At 39.0% G+C, this 22,425-nt stretch overlaps 1 protein-coding gene across 8 annotated transcripts in view; it reads right to left on the bottom strand.

The window, feature by feature from the left end:
• Positions 1-22,425, bottom strand: part of RASGRP3 (RAS guanyl releasing protein 3) — a 155,254-nt gene that overhangs the window by 3,974 nt on the left and 128,855 nt on the right. For 5 of the 8 annotated variants that reach the window (XM_007476066.3, XM_056813263.1, XM_007476064.3 and 2 more), the window contains 3 exons: positions 6,254-6,290; positions 4,657-4,782; positions 3,238-3,620 (listed from right to left, as the gene is read on the bottom strand). In XM_007476066.3, coding sequence (XP_007476128.1) covers positions 3,238-3,620; positions 4,657-4,782; positions 6,254-6,290 — 546 coding nt within the window. The remainder of the gene's footprint in view (positions 1-3,237; positions 3,621-4,656; positions 4,783-6,253; positions 6,291-22,425) is intronic. The other 3 variants (XM_056813266.1, XM_007476068.3, XM_056813265.1) reach the window with 1 other exon arrangement.

Below are 22,425 nucleotides of genomic sequence, written 5' to 3'. Positions count from 1 at the left end.
CATAATTATTATTGAGTGCAATCTGGAAAGAAGTCTCTTGTTTAGGGCCACATGGTTCTGATCTTCATTTTTTTCAGTGTCTCAGATGAAGTCATAGGAATTCTGTATCAAACTTGACATAAAACTGAATGATTTGGCCAGTTGAATCACAGAAATAAGATTTTTAAAGATCTCAACAAGCCAGAATTATGATAAAATAAAAATGAGGAAGATGAAACTTACTATGTATAATAGGTTCAAAGACCTATTTTTAGCTAATAAGACCATACATTAAAAAAAAAACAAAAACAAATACAAAAGGACAGGATGGAAGAAGCCCTGGTTTGACTGTATGTAATGTAAAAGAGACTTGGGGATTTCAGACATGACTGCTTAAAAGCTTTAGGCAAACTTAAGGTGAAATAATAGTAATTTCATATTCATATTAAGGGAGGAAATATTCTTAAACATATTCTATTGGCCAGGTCACATCTAAACATTAGGTTTAATTCCAGTTGCCACAATTTAAGGACACTGACAAAGTGAATTGTGTCCCAAAGAGAGGAATAAGAATAGAGAAGGATCTGGAAATGAGAAAATATTAGAATATCTCAAAATTTGAGGGGCCATCTAATTCAATCCATAACTTAATAAGAAACCCTTATACAACATATCTAAAAAGTAGTTATCTGGCCTTTGTTGGGGGGGATAGAGAGCTCCCTACCTCCAGCAGCAACGTATTAAACTTTTGGATTGTTCTAATGATTATGAAGTTTTCCTCATGTCAGATCTAAAATCTGTCTCATAATCTACCCGTTACCCTTAATTCTGCCTTCTGGAGCTAATCAGAACAATTCTAAACTGATCTCATGTCCTTATGATAGCCCTTTAAATATTTGAAGATAACAGTCATGAGTCTTCTCTTCTCCAATAAAACAAAGCCTTGGTTCCTTCCACATATCTTCATGAAGACAAGACCCTTTACCATCCTGGACAAGTATTTATTAAGCATCTACTACCCTAAGCTTTCACTGTGTTCAGCATAATGATGAAAGGCAAAAGGCAAATAGTTCCTGCCATTAAGGAACTTGGATTCTTGGTTACCCATTTCTGAGTGATCTTCAGTTTATCAAAGTCTTTACTCAAATGGAGCACCCAGGAGATGAAAATAGAACTCTAGGACAAACTACAGTGGAATATTCCTTTTACTTAAATAACTCTAGATATTGGGCTTTTTAAAAAGGAAACATTAGATTGTATTCATTTCCTGATTGTCATATGATAATCCTTGACTTATATTACATATACAGTGTACTAAAACCTTGATTATTTTTCATATTAATGTCTCATTTTATATGAGAAAAGACTGAACAGACTGGACATGTTTAGCCTAGACAGAAGGGATTCATTGAGGGCATGTATTTAAATATTTCAAGGACTATCATATGAAAAAGTTAATTTTATTCTCTAATTGTTTTTTTCTTTGAAATTTTTATTTAATTAATTTAGAATATTTTTCCATGGTTACAAGATTCATGTTATTTCTTGCCTTCTCCCAAATCCCCTCCCATAGCTAACATGCAATTCCTCTGGATTTTACATTTTACAAGACCTATTTCCATATTATGGATATTGCACTAGGGTGATCCCTTAGGGTCTACATCCCCAATCATATCCCCATTGAACCATGTGATCAAGCCAGTAGACACAGCTCTAAGCAAAGGCATTTGCTCTTCTGGCATCATAATAACATTAGAAGTATAAAACATCCTCCCCATAATAAGAAAGTGTCTTTCTTCTCTGACAAAGGCATCTAGTGTCTATGGAAATATTGGAGTCAAATTTATTTTTTTAATTTTTAATTTTTGAAAAATTTATTTTATTAGTCAATTTAGAATATTTTTCCTTGGTTACAAGAGTCATATTCTTTCCTCCCCTACCCTCACCCCCTCCCATAGCCGACATGCAAATCCATTGGGTTTTACATGTATCTTTGATCAAAACCTATTTCCATATTGTTGTTTGCACTAGGGTGATCATTTTGAGTCTACATCCCCAATCATATCCCCACCAACCCATGTGATCAAGCAGTTGTTTTTCTTCTGTGTTTCTACTCCCACAGTTCTTTCCCTGAATGTGCATAGCGTTCTTCCTCATGAGTCCCTCAGAATTGTTCTGCATCATTGCATTGCTGCTTCTCTACTTTTCCAAAGGGCAAAATTGAGACCCAATAGTGACAGGCATAGAGAGACAGATTTTGTCATACAATAAGACCTAACAATTGAAACCATCCACAAATATATTAAATTCCTTTCTTAAAAACAAAAACAAAAACCCTCCATCACCCACACTGTTCATTTGCATTAGTTGGGCATGTGTTACTATCAAGCACTAATATAGGGTTTTAGGTTTTGCAAATATTATCCACTGAGAATAAGAATATTTTGCAAATATTATCCACTGAGAAAAAATAAGAATAATTTGCAAATATTATCCACTGAGAAAAACCTATATGACTCTCCTTAGAAATCTGCATGATGCTCTCAATCATGTCATGGAGCTGGAATGAACCATAATAATTTTCTAGTCCAATCTTCTCAGAATCTAGGTGAAGAAACTGAGGCCCAAAGTTAGTCAGTAAGTGATAAAGAGAGGGTTAGAACTCAGGTATTATTATATGTTTTATTACTCCATGTTGCCTCCTTAGAAGAAATCTGACTAGCACTAGGTTTGATACTACAGTAGGTAGCTTCACATCCTGCATTTGACATTCATTTATTACCTTTTGGCAAATCATATAATCTCTCTGGATCTTAATTTCCTGGTCAATGGAGGGTGTAGGCAGGACATTGGTGATACCTGCTTATAAGCCCTCATACCGGGGAGGTTGAGATTGATAGATCAACTCTCTTGAGCCTGAGATTTCTCAGCAGCATTGGTCTGAGCTGATCAGCTGTCTTCATTAAATCAGTATGGTGACTCCCAGGGAGTGAGAGGTAGGGGGAATGGGGAATCAAGGTACCTATGAAGGGATAACTAGCCCAGGTTGGAAATAAAGCAGATTAAAGCTCCAGTACAAATCAATAATGGGATCAGCTACTAAGCAGCCTCTATACTTCCAGCCTAGGTGAGATAAAGAGATCCAGTCTTAATTGTTTTTAATTTTAAAAATGAAACAAGATTAACACCCTCTGGCTTTCTATAATGTAAGTCTATAATCTTATGATTTTAATGCTATTTTTGTACATCAACACCAACCTCACATTCTTGGTTGGCTTCACTGGTGTCTGCTCCATTCTGGTCCAGTTCATACTCTGTACTCTGGGTCATCATGTTCAAGTTGGCCTGTACCCCAGGCTTCTCATTTTCCCATCGGGCAAAGCCTTTGTCCTTTCCAGCTTTGCCATGGAACTTGGATTTCATTTTGGGGAAGGTATGAGCTCCTGAGTCAACCCATCCTGGCTCAGGCCACATGGGCTCTGTCTGAGTGGCCTGACTAGTAGTGGCTCGCTGAAGGCGCACAGAAATCTTTCGAGAAGAACCTGTAACCAGGGTGATGGCTCGGCTGTCCAGATCCTGATGTCCAGCAGCAACACCAGGAAACTCAAATACCTCATCCTGAGCTGTAAGGGGAAAGGGGCCTGATATTATTTAATATACAGAATCATAGAAAATATAAAATCTTAGAGTTGTAAGAGACCACAGTAGCTAGTTAGTGTAACCTAGAATACCAGAATAAAACCAGAATAAAAAATCCTACATCACACCTGAGAAGTGGTCTTACCACCTACGGAATGTCTATTTCACTTTCTGAGTTGAGTTCAGTAAACTTTTTTCCTGACATCAAGCTTCAGTTTGCCCCCATGCAGCTTCCACACATTACTCCTGGTTTCACTCCCTAGCAAAATGGAACATGACATGTGCCAACTTTTCAAATATTTGAAGACAAATATCATGCCCCTTTTCCACTGCTCCCATCTTCTCTTTTCTAAGCTAGATATCTCTAGTTCCTTCCATTGATCTTAATACAGCACATTGACTGAAAGCTCTTTACAGTCCTGGTTCTAGCTTATACCTGGTATCTCAAGAGGGAAGACGAGCAAAATCCTACTTTAAAAATCTCTTTTTCAACAAGACTGGACCACAAACCAATATCAAGCTGCCAATTATTAAAAGTTTACAACATACTATAAATGTTCTAGACTATAGGAATTCTTAACTAAAGGAAATCATGAAGCCATGAATTTATTTTTTCAGTATTTTGATAACTATATTTCAATCTGATTTCCTTCACAATTCTATGTATTTTATGTATTTAAAAACATTATTCTTAGAAGGCATTCATAGTCTTTAACAAATTGCCAAAGGTTTCCAAAAACAAAAAGATGAATTAAGAACCCTCGTTCTAGAATATTAGTTTGAATATTTGCTACCCCTAAAATGATATCTCTTTGAAAGAGAAAAAAAAATATATATATATATGTAGGCATGTCTAGGAATATACTGGAAAAAAGTCATTCTAGATTATTCTCACATTAAATATGAGCCAATATGGGGAAGGAAGTATATCCTATATTTGGGACCAATATGGCATGTTTTGTTTTGTTTTTTTCAAATTACTGGAATCTGAATCAGAAGGGTTGCATCTAGAAATCAAGAGAAAAAGAAGTGTCCTACCTGGAGGTAACGATGGACTACCTGGAAGAGAACCATGACCACTTCCCATGGAGGCCCCCCTTGCAAATTTCCGGCATGCCAGCACAAGGAGGTCTTTACATTGTTTGTGACAGTTGGCTCCACAATCTGTAGAATTTTAAAATGTTCATTTCACACCTTCATTCAATAACCACTTATTTAATACTTATGTACTAGGCATTGGGAATAAAAAGGCAAAAAAGCAAAGCCAATTCTTGCCCTCAGAGATATTACATTCCATTGGAGGAAAGAATATGTACAGCAATAAATAAATACAAAATAAAAATGTTTAAGTAAATCTATAGTAACATTGGGGTAGAGAGGAAGGGTGGGGAGGAGAATCAGAGGTAGCTCTTGAGGTAGCTTTGAAGAAAGGGAGGGATTCCAGGAAGTAAGAGTTAGATATAGAATATCAAGTGTGATGACAGCAAGCTCACAGATCTGGTTCTAGTTCAGAGTGCATGAAAGGGAGTAATGTGCAATGAACCCAGAAAGGTTAGTGATAGCATGACTCCTCCTCTGATCGGACATCACTAGACCCTACTGCCCTATAAGATCAAAAAAAGCAAGAAGTCTGCAAGCTTCCTTGCATTCTTCACTGTGTAAAAACCTGTGAGGAAGGTAGGTGGAACAGGTTAAAACATTTTAAATGGAGTCAAGAAGATTTGAGTTCAAATCCAGCCTCAGACCCTTACATGCTATATGACCTTTGGTAAATCAATTAACTTTGTTAAATAAAAAATAGTTCTTAATAGCACCTACCTCCAAGGTTGTTGTGAAAATGAAATGAGTCAAAATTTTAAAGCATTTTGCAAACTGTAAAGGGCTTTATAAATTCTATTATCTGTGAATCATATTCCTCTAACCTCAACAACTGCCTTGATATCCATACTAGAAAACATACCCTTTTTCATCTCTATTCCTCCAAAGACTTTGATGTGTTGATTGGTGACTGCCTCTCCTGGTTCACTATTTCAGGAAATCTCCACCAATGTTTCCATTTCTTCTATAGCCTCTACAAATGGCTTTTATGGGTATCTTATCCCCTTCAGTTCTTGAAACTTGTCAAGTCAATTTAGTCATTGTTCCTACATGTCATGGGGCAATCTGCTCCCCTGTTCTTACTGAGGAACTTTCAGGGGGAAAGTACCGCTCTAGGGCCACTCTCCCTTATGAATTCTCTCCTCCAATTAGAAAGTAAGGTCTCTGACAGCAGAATTTATCTTTGCTTTTTTAGTTATATCACTGGCACTTAGCCCAGTGCTTGGCAAATAATAAATGATTGACAAGTGCTTCTTTTATTTATCCACTGGCTTCAAACTAAATTCTCTTGGAACATTCAATTTCTGGCTCTTCCCATGATTGTCTGTACCTCTCTAGTACCTGGCATCAGCAAGGCTCTAGGTACCAATGGCCAAAATACTCACCCTTGATGCCAGAGCATTTTTATTTGGCTAAACAAATTACACTCCTGCCAAAACACAGCAATCTTGGGATTTTTTTTTTTTGGCAGTTAAAAGCAACAACAGCTTGCTGGTCAGTCTAGAAAAGAACATCCATTCCCATTTTCTTTACCTACCTTTGCATTTGTATCCTTGCTTGATTATGCCCCAGAGCTGTAATGAAAGACAAAATAAAGGCAGAGAGTCAGAAAGGAAAGCTGGAAGGGAAACAAGATCACCCAGGAGGAAGTACCTAGAGCTTTTAAGCACAAACAGGATGTATGTAGCTGCTCTAACACCCTTCCTGTCCAGAGAGAGAGGACTTACTCCCTTCCCATTCCATCCCAGCTGTGGGATAACACTAGCTCCCCTTCTCTTTGATTTTTTTTTGAACTATGTGAGTAGCAGCCAGGATGGAAAATTGAAGTTGGAAAGAAAATGGTATCTATTGCTAACTCTGAACAAAATAGTGAAGTCCACAGAGTTTTGCCTCTTGGCTCTCTTTCAAGAATCAACCCACCTCCACCCCCTCACCCCATACAATCCTACTAGTCTCTTGTCTGGGAGAAAAATAATATACAGGGAAACCCTCCTTTCTTCATCTTTGAGTCATACAATCTAGAGACAGAAGAAACCTTAGCAGTCATCTTATCCAACCCACTCGTTTACTAGATGATGAAGAAATTATGACCCAATGACCAATGCAGTGGTATATTTTGCTTTACTATCCTATTTTAATGCTTTGGGGGGGGGGGTTGTTGCTTCTCCAAGAGGAAGAGCAGAAGAAAGAATGCAGAGCTTTTTGAAAATAAAATAAAATTGGATTTTTTAAAAAAGAAACTGCAAGTCCAGAGAATTTAAATGATTTTCCCAATTTCACACAGGGTAAATCTATATCAGAATCGGAATTTTAATTCTGATCCTAGGACTAAGTTCAGGTTCAGCACTCTTTTCATGGAACCATATTGCATCCTTATTTGATCAGCCTTCTGTATTATTTGCATATGAAATAAAATATTTGCATTTGAAGAAAGGGACCTTGGGGAGAAAGTAGCTTGTAACTCAGAAAAAAAAATGAGGATGGGCTTCCATACATCACTTGGGAATATACTTCTGGGGAAATACTGCAGGGCGTCTTTTAATCAGATCACCTAAGTGACAAACTACCTTCTCCACCTGTACATAAAGCTGGCTTTGCCTTCCATTTAAATAGGGGAATGTTTTCAAGCTAGGATCACTCAATATGATTGGCATTAGAAATTGATTTGTTACCTCATAATTGTGATATAAAGAATAGAAACACTTAGACAAGGGATACTGTCTTCGAGTTGATTAACAACTTTTAAATACACAATCATACCTGGGGTAGAAGAATATAGGATTTGCCCCAAAGGAAAAAAAATGTAAAAGGCACTGTATTTAAAGATGCTAAAAGAGTTTGTACACCACCAGTCTATAAACAACAGAATATAACACAGTTTACAACAAAAAAATTAGCTATAAAGGAAGATGTCATGATTGTTCCCTCTGCCCTCTCTCAAACAATAACAAGTTTTGGGTTATTTGGCCCAGAAACAAAAAAAAATCATATTTAGGGCTCTGGATGAATATTTCTCTGACATTATAGTAGATTCTTGGCCCTACTACCATTCTTTTCTAACCAGAATACCAACTAGATCCAATTAGTGGATTTTTCTAGGACCCTTACTATCTCTTTTATAAAAGAATTATTTTAAATGTCTTTGATTTTGTTTTAATTTTTCAAAAGCACAATGTAAAAACTATATGATCATGACTAGTTGTCACTAAGATATTTTTAACCCCATCATTCATCTGAAACTGTTCCCTTTAATTTCACTCTTCGCACTTAAATTCTTCTCAACATCATTTAATGCTATAGACTAACCCCTTCCTTTAAACTCTTTTCCCTTGGCTTCTATAACACTAACCTGCCCTGGTTCTCCCTTTACCACAATCTTAAGTCATTTAAAATCTATTGCCATCAAATTAGGACAGTAATGCACTGCTGGTGGAGTTGTGAATTGGTCCAACAATTCTGGAGGGCAATTTGGAACTATGCCCAAAGGGCGATAAAAAACTGTCTGCCCTTTGACCCAGGAATACCACTACTGGGTTTGTACCCCAAAGAGATAATAAGAAAAATACTTGTACAAAAGTATTTATAGCCTCACTCTTGGGCCAAAACATTAGAAAATGGGGAAGGGGGTGTCCATCAATAGGGGAATGGCTGGACAAATTGTGGTAACTGATGGTGATGGAACAAATAAGGTGAAAGGAATAATGTGCTGAATTTGAATGAATGTGCTGAAAGGAATAATGAACTGGAGGAATTCCATGTGAACTGGAAGGACTTCCAGGAATTGATGCAGAGTGAAAAGAGCAGAACCAGGAGAACATTGTACATAGATACATTGTGGCACAATTGAATGGAATAGACTTTTCTACTAGCAGCAATGCAATGATCCAGGACAACCCAGAGGAACTTATGAAAAAGAATGCTATCTACATCCAGAGAGAGAATTGTGGGAGCAGGAACACAGGAGAAAAACATATGATCAATAATATAGTTCGAAAGGGATATGATTGGGGTTTTGGCATTAAAAGATCACTATATTGCAAATATGAATAATATGGAAATAGGTTTTGAACAATGATACATGTATAATCCAGTGGAATTGCTTGTCAGCTCAGGGAGGGGGGAGGGAAGAAGAGAGGGAAAGAACATGAATCATGTAACCATAGAAAACTATTCTTAATTTAATTATTTTTTAAAAATCTATTGCCATCCCCCATTAAGTCTTTTTTTTTTAAACCCTACCTTCTGTCTTTGAACCAATATTTAGTATTGGTTCAAAGACAGAAAATCAGTGACTAGACAATTGGGGTTGTGACTTCTCCAGCAGTCATACAGCTAGAAAGTGTCTGAAGCCAAACTTGAACCTAGAACCTCTGTCTTCAAACCTAGCTCTTTATTTACTGAGCCAATTCTCTATTCACCCCCTTCCTCTTCCAAGACTTTTATTTTTTACCTTTACCTTCCACTTTAGAATCAATACTATAGATTGGTTCTAAGGCAGAAGAATGGTAGGGGCTAGGCAATGGGAGTTAAGTGACTTGCCCAGGGTCACACAGCTAGGAAGTGTCTGAGGCTAGATTTTAAGCTAGGACCTCCCAGCTCTAGGCCTGGCTCTCAATCCACTGAGCCACCCAGCTGCCCCCACTTCCCCCAAGTCTTAAAACTCTCCTCTCCCTTAACTTTCTTTGTAAAATGTTTTGATATTTTTTGTTTTTATATTGTGATCATTTCTAGAGATACCTCTATCCTATTGCCCCAGCCTCTGAATTGAATGTTTTTATTAACAATAGAAAAAAAGTTAAGCAAAACAGAAAATATAGTAACCATATCTGGCCATATCCATAATATTTGTCTTTCATTGTTCCTCTTCATGTCAAGAGGTGGCACCATTTTTTAAAAAGTGTCTCATAGTCTAGTTTCCTTTTAGGAATTATAACATTTATATTATATATTACTGTGTATATTTTTCTTTTGGTTATTTCACTCTATCTATATCAATTCATATTTTTATCTAAACAATTTAAAAAATTATATAATTTGTTTCTTACTACATAATAATATTCTACATTCACTAGTTCTCGGGTTTTTTTACTGCCATAAAAAAACATTGCTTAGAATATTTTGGTACATCTTGGACTTTCTACCCCCCTCCAAGGTCAAAGAATATGAATAGTTTAGTTACTATTCTTGAATAATTTAAAATTGTTTCCCAAAAGAATTAGACTAATTCATAGCTCTACCAATAGTGTATTAATGTATATATATTCTATAGCTTCTTCAATACTAGTTCCAATTTCTTGATCATCTTTGCCAATTTGTAGGGCATGAGGGATTATAATTTGCATTTTCTTTTGATTATTAGTGATTTTCTGAGCACATTCATGTGGTTTTTGATAGTCTAGAATTCTTCCTTTGAAATTTATTCGTTCATAGTTTTTAATTGCTTAATGATCGGGAAGCACTAATTTCCATATCCTAATGATGTCCTTTATGCTTGTCTTAACTTCTCTGTGAACCCTCAGGTATAGCTTCTACCTCTGAACTCATGATACCACCTATGCCATTCATTTCCCACGTAATACACACTACCTCTTATAATTTGTCTTTTGGGTATCTGGCACCTTAATAGAAGCTTTTTTTTTTCATATGTCTTTAGTGTAAAGCTTATGCTCAGCAAATGCTTACCAACATTTTGATAACGATGGTGTTTATTAGATGCTCAAATAAACTCCAATTGAAGATTATTAAATAGATTGTGACCCTTGCAGGGATACTGAGCTCCTTATTAGAAAGGAGAATTTAAACTTTTCTTTCTGTCCCTAGGGTCTAACCTTGTATATAGTAGTTGTTTAATAAATAGTGATTTAAACCATGTAAGAAAGTCTTTTGTGAACTATAAAAGTCTTTAATCTTTGAGCTGCTATATGTAAAATTACTGATAGTTAAGTGAGGGGGGGAGAGAATGTGATACTCAAAATTTAAAATTTAAAATGTAAAAAATAAATAAATACTGAAAAAAATTAACAATAAGTTTCTCCCTAGGTCAGAGCTAACTCCACCACACATTTGATTTAAACATTGTGTGACCAAAAAGTCAGTTGTCTGAAAGGATCTCATTTAATTTGAAATTCTCCCTTGATCTGGTAATATCATTTCTGGAAAAAAAAATAAGAAAGCACTAAGGTCAACTAATGCGAACCTAACAGTTCCAAAAGTGATATTATCCATTCTTCTACCACCGGATAGTATTACTAGCAAATAGATGTTGAAAAAGTTTGTGCTAATCCAATACCTTTATATTCTACATGCCTCATTATTTACAATGTCATAATGAAAACAACAGGGCCTTAAAAAGAGCCTATACTACTGCATGCCCTCATTCTTTTCCCCTTTTGACACTCACTGTGACCTTTGAAAGATAAAACATTTGTTTTTATACATTTATTCTAGTTCTTTATTCATTATTCTAGTTTTTAAAGTCTCTCATCCTGCATCAAGATCTTAAATATAAATTAGCACAAATATCTTAACTGTAAGTGAATTTAGAGGTCATCTGGTCCAATTTTCACCTGATAAAGAATCTCCTCTGTTGACTGAATTAATAGGCATTCATTAAGTCACTAAATGTCAAGCAACGCGTGTTAAGCAGTCATCTAGACTTTGATAGATTTAAGGATGGAAGGGATAGAAGAAAAATTAAAAGTATTTAATAGAGTTCAATTCTTTCACTTTAAAAAGGAGAAACTAAAGTCAAGAGAATTTTTAAGTGATTTGCCCAAGGTTCTGCAGGAAGTAAGTAGCATATCTAGAATTCAAACACAGGGACTCTGATTCTAAGTTCAACATTATTTCCCTTGGATAATTATGTTCCAGAAATGCTCAAATTCTTCCTGATGCTAAATTCTGAGTATATAACTCTTATGTTGAAGGGCCTTCAGAGTGTTCCATTGCCTGAATGATGTCTATACTATTAAGCCCTTCACAATCTGTATTCAATCTACGTTTCTGGCCTTATCACTTTTCATTTCCCCTTGCATATGCCTTACTCCACCAAACTGGACTACTAGCTGCCATAGAAGCATAGAATTTGAGTTAGAATGGACCTTGATAGCTATCTTGTCCTGTCCATTCCATGACTGAAAAGTAATTCCCAATATGGTACATATAATGTTGGTGAACCTATGGCACGTGTGCCTGGAAGGGGCTTCTCCCTTCCCCCTCTCCATGTGTGCCTGAGAACATTTCACACAAGAGTCGCCCCTCTGCCCATCAACCCAATGGAAGCACTTCCTCCCTCCCCTGTCTGGGGTAAGGGGAGGCTGACATGCAGCATGAGGATTGCAGTTTGGGCACTCGATCTCTAAAAGGTTCACCATCACTGACTGACCTAGCCTCTGTTTACATTTGTACAATGAGATAACTCACACTCTCACAAGGAAGCTCATTTCACTTTAGAAAAGCTCTAATTGTTAGGAAGTTTTTCCTGACTTCAAGTCTAAATTGACCTCTGATATTTGAAAACAATTATCATGTTCACTGACTCCCATACCATTCTTCTCTTCTCTCAGATAAACAACCTAAGTTCCTTCAGCTACTTTTGATATGACATAGTCTCAAATATCTTCATTGTCGCCTCTGCCCTCCTCTAGATACTCTCCAGTTTATCATTGTCTTTTTTAGATTTCAAGACTGATACAATATTCCAGATACGAGCTGGACAAAGCAGAGTACAAACCCTTATTCCTGGAAATTACCTAATGCAAGATTGCATTGGTTTATTTGATTGCCATATTATACAGCTGACTCATATTGGACTTATTTCAAGGGTGTCCTAGAGCCAGAAATGATTAAAGTTTTCAATGTGAGTGTTTACACATTGTATGGCAAATGCTATGAATTTGGGCTCCACTTATTTTGCTGATTATCTCGATTTAAGAAAGTGTTAATGCAGATAAAACTTTAAAATGTATCATATCTACCCCACCCCCCCCAGCGATACTTGACTATTAAACATTTACCAGCATACCTCTAGGCCTACTTTTTACTAAAATCTCCAAAGCTTTTCAGAAAACTACTGTCTAGCTATAACTCCTCCTCCATCCTGTTCTTCTTCATGTCCCATCCTTTCCTGTTTCATTACCTGTGTGAAGATCTTTTCCTATACCTGTAATATCCTTCCCTCATATTTGGTTGCAGAAATCATTGCTTCCCAAAGCATCCCAGTTCCCTTTATGATAGTTTTAATTGTTGAAAAGCTTTCTTTTATATTGAATTGAAATGTGCTTCTCTGCAATGTCTACCTTTTTGGTCTTGTTTTGACCTTTTTAAGTCCAGCAAAACAAGTAAAATTCTTCTACATGTTAGTCCTTCAAATACTTCAAGATAATTCTCCACTTCTTTTATTCTTCTGGCTTAGCAACCACAGTTTCTGCAACCACTTCTCATAAAGTATGATATCCTGGATCCTAATCATTCTGCTTACTTCTGAGTAACCAATTTGTTGCCAGTTTGTCAATGCCTTTCCTAAAATGGTGTGATATACAGTGTTATACCCAAGGAAGAGTTGATTAGGAAATATAGCAACTTTACCTCACACTGCATTGTAAGTACTTTAGTTGAGAGTAGTGATCTTCCATGGACTCTATTCCATGACTAAAATGTCAGATAAATTATTTCTTCCTCTCCCCGTTCCTTCTCTATGGTGGAAAAAAGAGGCAAAGGAAAATGTGGCCAAAGGTTTGTTAACATAGTTAAATGGGTTTTGTTTATCACTGCCTTGTCAACAACAGCCTATCTATTGGACAGAGAATTCACAGAGATACAAGACTATGGGAAGAGTATTGTTCTATTTTTAGTTTCTAACTTCATTTACCTATAGAGTCTATTTAACTACATTTATTTCTTTCATGAATTCATGAGATTATAATTCTGTTTAAATTTGTTAAACTTTTATGACATTGAAGAAAGCATGAAATTATGAATCTGTCTTTTTTGTGTGAAAAGCAATATGTAAAAATTTATTTCTCTGTGTCTCAGTGTCTCAGATATAATTTACTCTTTAAAGGCTTTTCAAAAACTCCAATCAGGGCTCAGGCTGTTTTTTGTTTGTTTGTTTGTTTGTTTGTTTGTTTTTTGAACTTGCACTTAATCATTATAAAACCAAGGTTTCCACCTCTAATTTCTGCATTGTGGTAGATTTATTTTGCCAGTATAAAATAACAAAAAAAAATCAAAGAGGTAATATTATTTGGAGATGGTGGCGGGGAGATAATCTGGTGGCATGATTGCAAAGAGCTAATGGTGTCAAGCAGCATAGATGGGGGATGAAGCAATGTCCCTCTGAACCCAGAAAAAGGTCCTTGCTGGGAGTAGTCCATCATGAAAGAAGGCTATTTCAGAGGGAGAAGACTTGTATCAAGAGAAGTAAGTTGAGCCATGGCAATGAAGTCCAAAGAGTTAGAAGCACAATAGGGAGAGGGATGAAGCATGACTCATGTGGATCCAGACCTCAAAATGGAGGTCCTGAAAGGAACTCACCAATAGGTGGAAGGGGCAACATGTTGAAGGCTTCTAATGTAGGTGGTTTTCAATAAGGTACTCTCTCTACCAATGCAACTATGTGCTCTTCGATGTCTACTTTAAGAAACCTGACAAGAGGAACTGAGAGAAAGACGTAGTGATTTGTGCAAGATCTCACAGTCAGTCTTTGTAAAACTTGAACCTAGGATTTCTGTATGGCCATTGTCAGTTCTCTAGCCCCTCTATTCCTCACTTCCTCTCTATTGTAGAAATGTTAAAATGCATAATAATATAATAAGAATTCATAAGAAGGGCCCAGACTTTCTCATAAGTGATATAACAACAATTAAAGGTAGAAATGTGCATAGAAAGAGTTGCTTTAGAACTTCCTTGAAGTCATTTAAGCAGAGGGTGAGTGACCTTTTGCCAAGCTGTTGTGGAGCAGGGAAAGAATTCAACTTTAGGTGTGAATTGAACCAGATAGGCTTTGAGCCATTGCATTTAAAGATTCTGGGAAGTACCAATTAATTATTAAAGGGGTAGGATGTGTAAGAAAAGAAGAAGGGCCTTGGGAACCATAGAAGGAAAAGGGTGAGGGAAAAAGAAAAGAAGAAGGTGAGAACAAAAGGAAGCATGGTGAGTGCAGCAGTTCTCAAAGTGTGGTCCAAAGACCCCTGGAGCTCCCCAGATTTTTTCCAGAGATCAAAATTATTTTCATAATACTAATATGTTATTTGCCTATTAAAATATCTCCTCACTTTTTCCAAATACATATCTATGAGAGGTTGGATTTTCTTCATATCTGTAAAAATTAAAATGAATGTGTAATAATTTAAAGTATTATATTTTAAGAGATTTATTAATGATCATTAGAAATAAAGGAATTAAAAGGTAACAAAAAAAACCCACATGCCCATGGCTAATCTTCCTGTTCAAAAACCATGTTCTACCAGTGTTGCAACCCAGTAAGCAAAGAGGCCAAGACCAGGAACTCCATTCAATATATCCCCCAGTCTATAAGAAGTACCTAACAACAGGAAATCAGTGGGCTCCTGGGAAATGTAGTTTTTAGGGTAACATATTTCTAATTACACATATTTTCAACCAAAACAATATATTGCTACAACAATGACAAAGCACATATTGGAACTCAGGTTTCTTCAATTAAGCCAGATATTAAAGAGATTTGTGAAAATATGTACAATGCTACTCTTCTCATGCCATTTTTAAAAATTGGAAACTATAGATATTTTTATAAAAATACTATTTATGTTAACATGTAATTTGTTTGTTATTGTTATATTTAAATGAATAAATATTTGTAAATGTATTGATAGATATAACCCATATAAACAACAGCTCTTTGGAATCCCTAAATATTTTTTAAGATTATAAAGCAGAGGGGCAGCTAAGTGGCTCAGTGGATTGAAAGCTAAGTGTATAGACAGGAAGTCCTGGGTTCAAATTTTATCTGTGATATTTTCTAGCTATGTGATCATGGACAAGTCACTTAACCCATTTTATAGCCCATATAGCTCTTCTGCCTTGGAATTAATACACAGTATTGATTCTAAGATGAACTATGATAGTTTTAAAACAAATTTAAGAGTGTAGTGGTAGTCTCTCAGTGACCGAGAATGACTATGGTCTTTGTGCAGTTTCATCTACGGTGTACCCTCATGTGGCTTTGGAGTCCAAAGGCTGAGGCACAGAGTTTGTGGCACATGGGGCCTGGGACGCCAGTTGTTACGGGAGGTGTGGTTGTGGCCTGGTGTCGGTGTTCACGCGCAGCGGCAAGACGTCGACGTTGCTCATCTTCAAAGGTGGTGGCGGCATGGTTAATGTGGATTCGCCAACTGCTTCTGTCAGAGGCAGCAAGTTCTAGTTGCTTTGGTGTAATGCCAGCCCACTTCAAGTTGGACTTTAGCTGATCCTTGAATCTTTTCTTTGGTCGGCCTTGTTTCCTGAGTCCAGCTGACAGTTCATCGTAGAATACCTGTCTTGGTATTCGCTGTGGGTCCATGCAGATGACGTGTCCAGACCATCGTAGCTGGGTTTTGAGGACCAGGACTTCAATGCTGGTGGAGTTGGCTCTGTCGAGGACTTCCTGATTGGTGATTCGGTCCTGCCATCGGATCCTCATGATTGACCGGAGGGAGCGTTGGTGGAATTGCTTCAGCTGTTTCATGTGCTTCCTGTACAGTGTCCATGTCTCACAACCGTACAGGAGCGAGCTGAGGACCACTGCGTTGTACACTTTGAGCTTCGTCGCAGTGCTTACATGGCTGTGTTGGAGGACTTTGCAGCGCAGCCACCCGAGTGCCTGGCTGGACTTTTGGATCCTGGCATTAATCTCGTGTTCTAGGGACCCGTCGTTGGCGATGGTGCTGCCCAGGTACTTGAAAGTGTTGACGTTAGAAAGCTGCGTGCTGTCGATTGTAATGCACGGCTGGTTAGTTGGCCTCTTTGGTGCAGGTTGGAACAGCACCTCTGTTTTGCTGAGGCTGATAGTCAGGCCAAACAGTTTTGTTGCGGTGGAGAACCTGTCCACAATGGTTTGGAGATGATTTTCTTGGTGGGCCATGAGAGCACAGTCATCTGCAAAAAGAGCTTCCAGGATGAGTCTCTCTGTTGTCTTTGTTTTTGCAATCAGGGGGCAAAGGTCGAATAGTGAGCCATCCAATCGGTATTTGATGTAGACGCCCAGGTCTAGATCCATCACAACATGTCGTAATATTTGGGTGAAAAATAGGTTGAATAGTACTGGAGCGAGGACACAGCCTTGTTTCACGCCATTGGAGATGTTGAAGTGATCAGAAGTCTCTCCACCAGATAGGACTTCCCCTGTCATGTCAACATGAAAGAGCTGGATCAATTTGAAGAATTTTGCTGGACAACTGAGCTTGCTAAGGATCACCCACAAAGCATCCCTGTTCACTGTGTAGAATGCCTTTGTCAGGTCTATGAAGACAATGTAGAGACTCAGGTTCTGTTCAAGGCATTTTTCCTGCATTTGCCTCACCACGAAAACCATGTCGATGGTGCTACAATATGGTCGGAAACCACATTGTGATTCAGGCAGGTTCTGATCTTAAACAGATGACAGGAGTCTGTTGAGTATAACACGGGCAAGGATCTTTCCAGCAGTGAAGAGTAGTGAGATGCCTCTGTAGTTGTCACAGGCTGCTCGTGAGCCTTTGTTCTTGTATAGGGCTAAGATGGAGGCATCTCTGAGTTCTGGGGGCATGTCTTCCTCTTCCCATATGCTGGTCAGCACTATGTGGAATTCCTGGAGCGCCTTTCCATTTAAGGCCTTGTACACCTCAGTTGGGATCCCGTCTTTACTGGGTGCCTTGCCTGCACTCATTTTTTGAATAGCTTTTTGGACTTCCTCTATTGAAGGAGTGACATCAAGTTGTTCAATGGTGCGGTTTTGGGGGATCTGGTCAAGGGTGCTTTGGTCGACTGAAGAGGGTCGGTTGAGAAGCTGACTGAAGTGTTCTTTCCACCTGTTGCTGATGCCTTTTTTATCTTTTATGGGAATGTCACCGTCAGAGGATAGCAAGGGAGTGGTGGTGGGTTTTAATGGCCCATAGACAGTCTTGAGGGCACTGAAAAATTATTTGTAGTTTTTCGTATCAGCAAAATGCTGGATTTCTTCTGCCTTTTTTTCCCACCATCAGTCTTGCATCTTCTTGATCTCATGCTGCGTTGTGGCTTGGAGAGACTTGAATCTGTCCTTTTTAGGAGCAGAGTTTGGGTTATTTTGCCACTCCATAAAGGCTTTGTTCTTTTTGCTCAATAGGTCTTCAATAGCAGTGTAGTTCTCGTCAAACCAGTCCTGATGGTTGCGTTATTTGGACCCTAGGACTGCCTTTGAAGTTTCCTTCAATGCATCTGAACTGGTTCCATTTCTCGGTTGAGCTTCCAGTGAGTGGTCCCTTGGCAGACAGCTTGTCATCCAGGCAGGACTGGAATGTTTGCAAATAAGATGGATCTCTAAGACGATTCATGTTGTAAAATGGGCAAACTGTCTGGGCGCGTTTTGGATGGTGAGGCGCAATGCGCATTTGAAGAGTCGCTCTAACCAATTAGTGGTCTGTCCAGCATTCAGCTCCTCTCATGGCTCTGGTGATCTTTACATCCTGGATGTCTCGCCGGCGTACAATGATGTAGTCAATGAGATGCCACTGTTTTGATTGTGGGTGCATCCATGTTGTTTTATATTTGTTCGCCATTCTGAACACAGTGTTCGTGATGGTGAGTTCGAACTCTGAGCATTTGCTGAGTAGCAGTAGACCATTGTTGTTCATTTTGCCCACGCCATGTTTGCCGAGCACTCCTTTCCATCTTTCATGGTCCTGGCCAATGCAGGCGTTGAAGTTTCCCAGTAGTATCAGCTTGTCATTTGTGGGCACTGAGTGCAGGACGGCACTCAGGTAAGAGTAGAACTGCTTGATGGTCTCCTCTGTGCTGGTCAGTGTTGGGGCATATGCGCTGATGATTGTGGCATACTGGTCTTTGCTGAGAGGCAAACGGATCTTCATGAGCCTCTCGCTGATATCCACAGGCAAGTCTGGCAGCTGTTTGAGCAAACTGGTCTTGATAGCCAGGCCAACACCATGAATTCTGTCTTCATTTGTGGCTCTACCTTTCCAGCAGAAGGTGTATCCAGTGGTGGGTTCACTGAGTGATCCCTCTTCTGGTATGCATGTTTCACTTGGGGCTACGATGTCGATGTTATATCACACCAGTTCTTTACCGATTAGAGCTGTTCTTCTCTCAGGTCTTGGGGTATTCTCTCTATCAAGTAATGTTCTGATGTTCCATGCTCTTAGTAGGAGTTTCTTTGTATTTTGTTTCTTTATATTTCGACCGCTTAAAGGGATGACCCGCCAGCCGTGGTGTGCTGTGTTTGTAGGGCAGGCAATGTTTGGGACACCTTTTCTAGTCCCCTCCCTTGATTAGGGTGGGCAGTGCTGTCCTAGAGAGGGCTGCTCAGTCGCCCAGGATGCTGCCGAACGTCCCTGCTGCCCACAGGGCCAAGCAACCACTGGTCCGTGGGCCGCCTGCGTGCAGGATCGTGACTACAACTGCCAGTGGTCACCTGCACCTGTTGTGTCGCCACTCCCCCATCGCCACAGGTCTTGAAGAGGGTGGACGGGGTCAGGATAGATGAATGTGCACAAAGATACTTGTGCGTGAAAGAGATTTAAGTGGAAAAGTCGATGCACAGAGACAGTCCCACTCTCTAGGCGTTGGAAGCCTAGGTCCATTGGCATGAAAAATTGTTACGTCTGGAGACTTCCTCAGCTGCATTGGATGGCCGTGTTGTCTTTTGTGCTCCAACATGCCCTAAGCACTCCACAGTGCTTTGCTGCGTCGCCATCTCAGCCATTGAACCTTCTTATTGGTTCCTTCCGCCTGTTCCATCAAAGCAGTCTTCACATGCTGGGTGAGCAAAGCCCTGGTTCACCATGGGTCGACGACCCGATGGCTACCCTCACAAGGTTTAGCCGGCCTGTCGAAGCCGTTGCCCGGGGTGTGGGCGCTGCCACATGCTAGCAGCTACTGGGAGCCACAAGTGAGAGCTGGGTGTCAGGTGGGGGTCAGAGGCTGGAGAGCTGCCCTAGGAGGGCATGACAAGCCCTCCATACCAGAGATACTACCCCTCCCTGAGCACCCTATACCTAAAACCCCAAATGTCTGAGAACTACTGTTTAGAGTAAAGCACCCTAGATTTCAAATAAAAAGAACTAGGTATGAACTCTAACTTTCTTGTTTTTTTTTAATACTCTAGAAATCAGTGAGTCTCTTTTTTGTGTCCTTTCCTTCATTTGTTAAACAAGAGTACTGATCAATAGTACCCCCAAGTTTTCTTCTTGATTTAAATCTTTTATGCATAAGTATCTCTTTGCATAGGTATGGCATCAGCTAGATGCCATAGGAAGTCAGAGACTATACCTTAGGTGGTTTTTATCTATTATTCTTTCCCTCCCCAAGACGACTTATAATAGTGTTTGTACATAGTCTTTTTCATACTTCATTTTTTTCAAAGAGGAACAATGACATCAGGAGGTGGTGATTTGACTTGCTTTTGAATCGGATTTAAGTGAGGCAGAATTGCACAAAGTTGTCAGCCTCCCTCTCTCGTAGAATCATTGAATTCCAGTGGCAAGACTGGAAATGGCCTTGAATGCAGTGAGTGACCTTGGTATCTTCCATGTCTCACCAAGCTCTAGATGCCCCATAGCTCCTGCTTCAGCTGCCTTTATGGCAATTGGAACAGATTTTTCTCATTTGTCCATTCTACTGGAGGAAGACTTCTTGTTCTTGAGGGCTGACATCCTCTTAACTCATTGACAATTTGAGGTCCACTAGTTATCTTTAACCTGGTTTAGTCAGTCTGTCAAGACAGTTTTATCAAAGTGTGGCTGCTGTACATGCTGCAGCTTCTTGGAGTCACAGGTGAGAGTTGAGTGGCAGATAGACACCAAAGGTGAATGGACATCCCTGAAAAGGGCTTGACAAACTCTCACACCAGAAGTGCTAGTCCTTCCCAAATACCCCATACATAATTTAGCTGATATTTCCAATTATTTTAACCCCAAAGATAATTTAATCAATTGTTTTTAGCAGTATAATTTGAGAACATGAGGAAAATTTCTTCCCAAAATGATCTTACCCAACACCTAATATTCCATGATTAAAAAATCATTCTTTTGGCTCATAAAAGTCTTCTTAGTACTCAGAAACACAGCAATTATGATTAAGTGTTAGAGCTGAAAGGTAATTTGGACTCCATATACTCCAATCTTCTCATTGTATAAGTGAAAAAAGTAAGAGACGAGGCAAGTTTCTCAGCTTAGTGATGGCAAAGATACATCCAGAACAATGACCTCTTGACAAGGCTCAGAGTTCTTCTTATTAAATTATACTGAATTAATCTCACTTCCTAATTTTGCCAAAGGCTGGACCTGCTTTGCAATATGCAAGCCACAGTTATAGTCATCACCCAATGGTCTTCTTTTGCAGCTTTAGAACTCGATAAAGACACTTGCCTGTAAATCAGCTGCTAAACAAACTCATGCTGAAGACATGTGACTTTCTAAATATAGAGCCTGCTTGGAAAGCATTATTCTATATTTAGGATCAACTTGAGCCACTTTGTGCTTAGTATTCTGTGGACAGCCAGCACTGTCCCAGCTCAGTCTTGCCGGGTGCTTGTTAAGAATCTGGGGAGCTCTTCCCTTCCCCGATTCTCGAGAACATAATGAAGAATGAGTTTTCCCCCTCCTCCTTTTCCCTGCATAAAGGAAGAAGTTCAAGGAGAAGAGAGGGTCCTAGACTTCTAGAAAACACAGCTAGAAGGGATGCTAGAGATAAAGTAATTAGCCTCTTCATTTTATAGATGGAAAGCTATTCTTCTCTTTCCTCCATTTGCATTTCTCTCTGCCATTTAATCAGTAGGCACATTCAGCACTGATTTAGGGAGTATATTTTCCCTGAGTACCTTAGCTCCAGGTAGTACTGATCAAGTGAAACATATGAATTTGGGTTGGGTGTACCTACTTTGTCCATATCATTCAGTCAGAAAGGAATCCATGAACCAATCCTAGAATCATAGACCTGGAGTGGGAAAGGACTCCAAGGTTGTCTAGCCCATTTCATTTTGCTGATGACAAAATTAAGGTCCAGTTTGTTCAAGGTCACAGAGGAAGTGAGTAGTCAAATTGGCATTCACATTCAGGTTCCAGGACTGCAAGATGAACACTGTGAAGGTCCACCATGCTCCCTCCTATTCTAAAACCATTTGCCCTGGATGACTAAAAGGCCCATGGAAAGAACATCAGACTGGAAATTAGAAGTAGCTAGGTGGATGTGGATTGGGAATTTTATCAAGGAAGACCTTGGCACTAATTAGCTTTGAGATCCCAAGAAAGTCACTTAACCTCTGTGTCTCTCAGTTTCCTCATCTGTAAAGTGGGGATAATCACAGTACCTGTACAAAGGCTTGAGGTATGAGAAATAGCAAGTAGGCCAGTTGAGCTGAAATATAGTGTCCATGAGGGAAGTGATGTATCACCAGACTGGAGAGATTGTGCCAAGTGAAAGAGTTTCTATTTGATTGTAGGGATAATAGGCAGAAACTAGAGTTTCTACAGTAGTGTAGGGACATGCTGGTGCATGTCT

Source organism: Monodelphis domestica, chromosome 1 (genome assembly GCF_027887165.1).
Source record: "Monodelphis domestica isolate mMonDom1 chromosome 1, mMonDom1.pri, whole genome shotgun sequence".
In the NCBI taxonomy this organism is placed as follows: domain Eukaryota; kingdom Metazoa; phylum Chordata; class Mammalia; order Didelphimorphia; family Didelphidae; genus Monodelphis; species Monodelphis domestica.
This window is presented reverse-complemented; position numbering and strand designations above follow the sequence as displayed.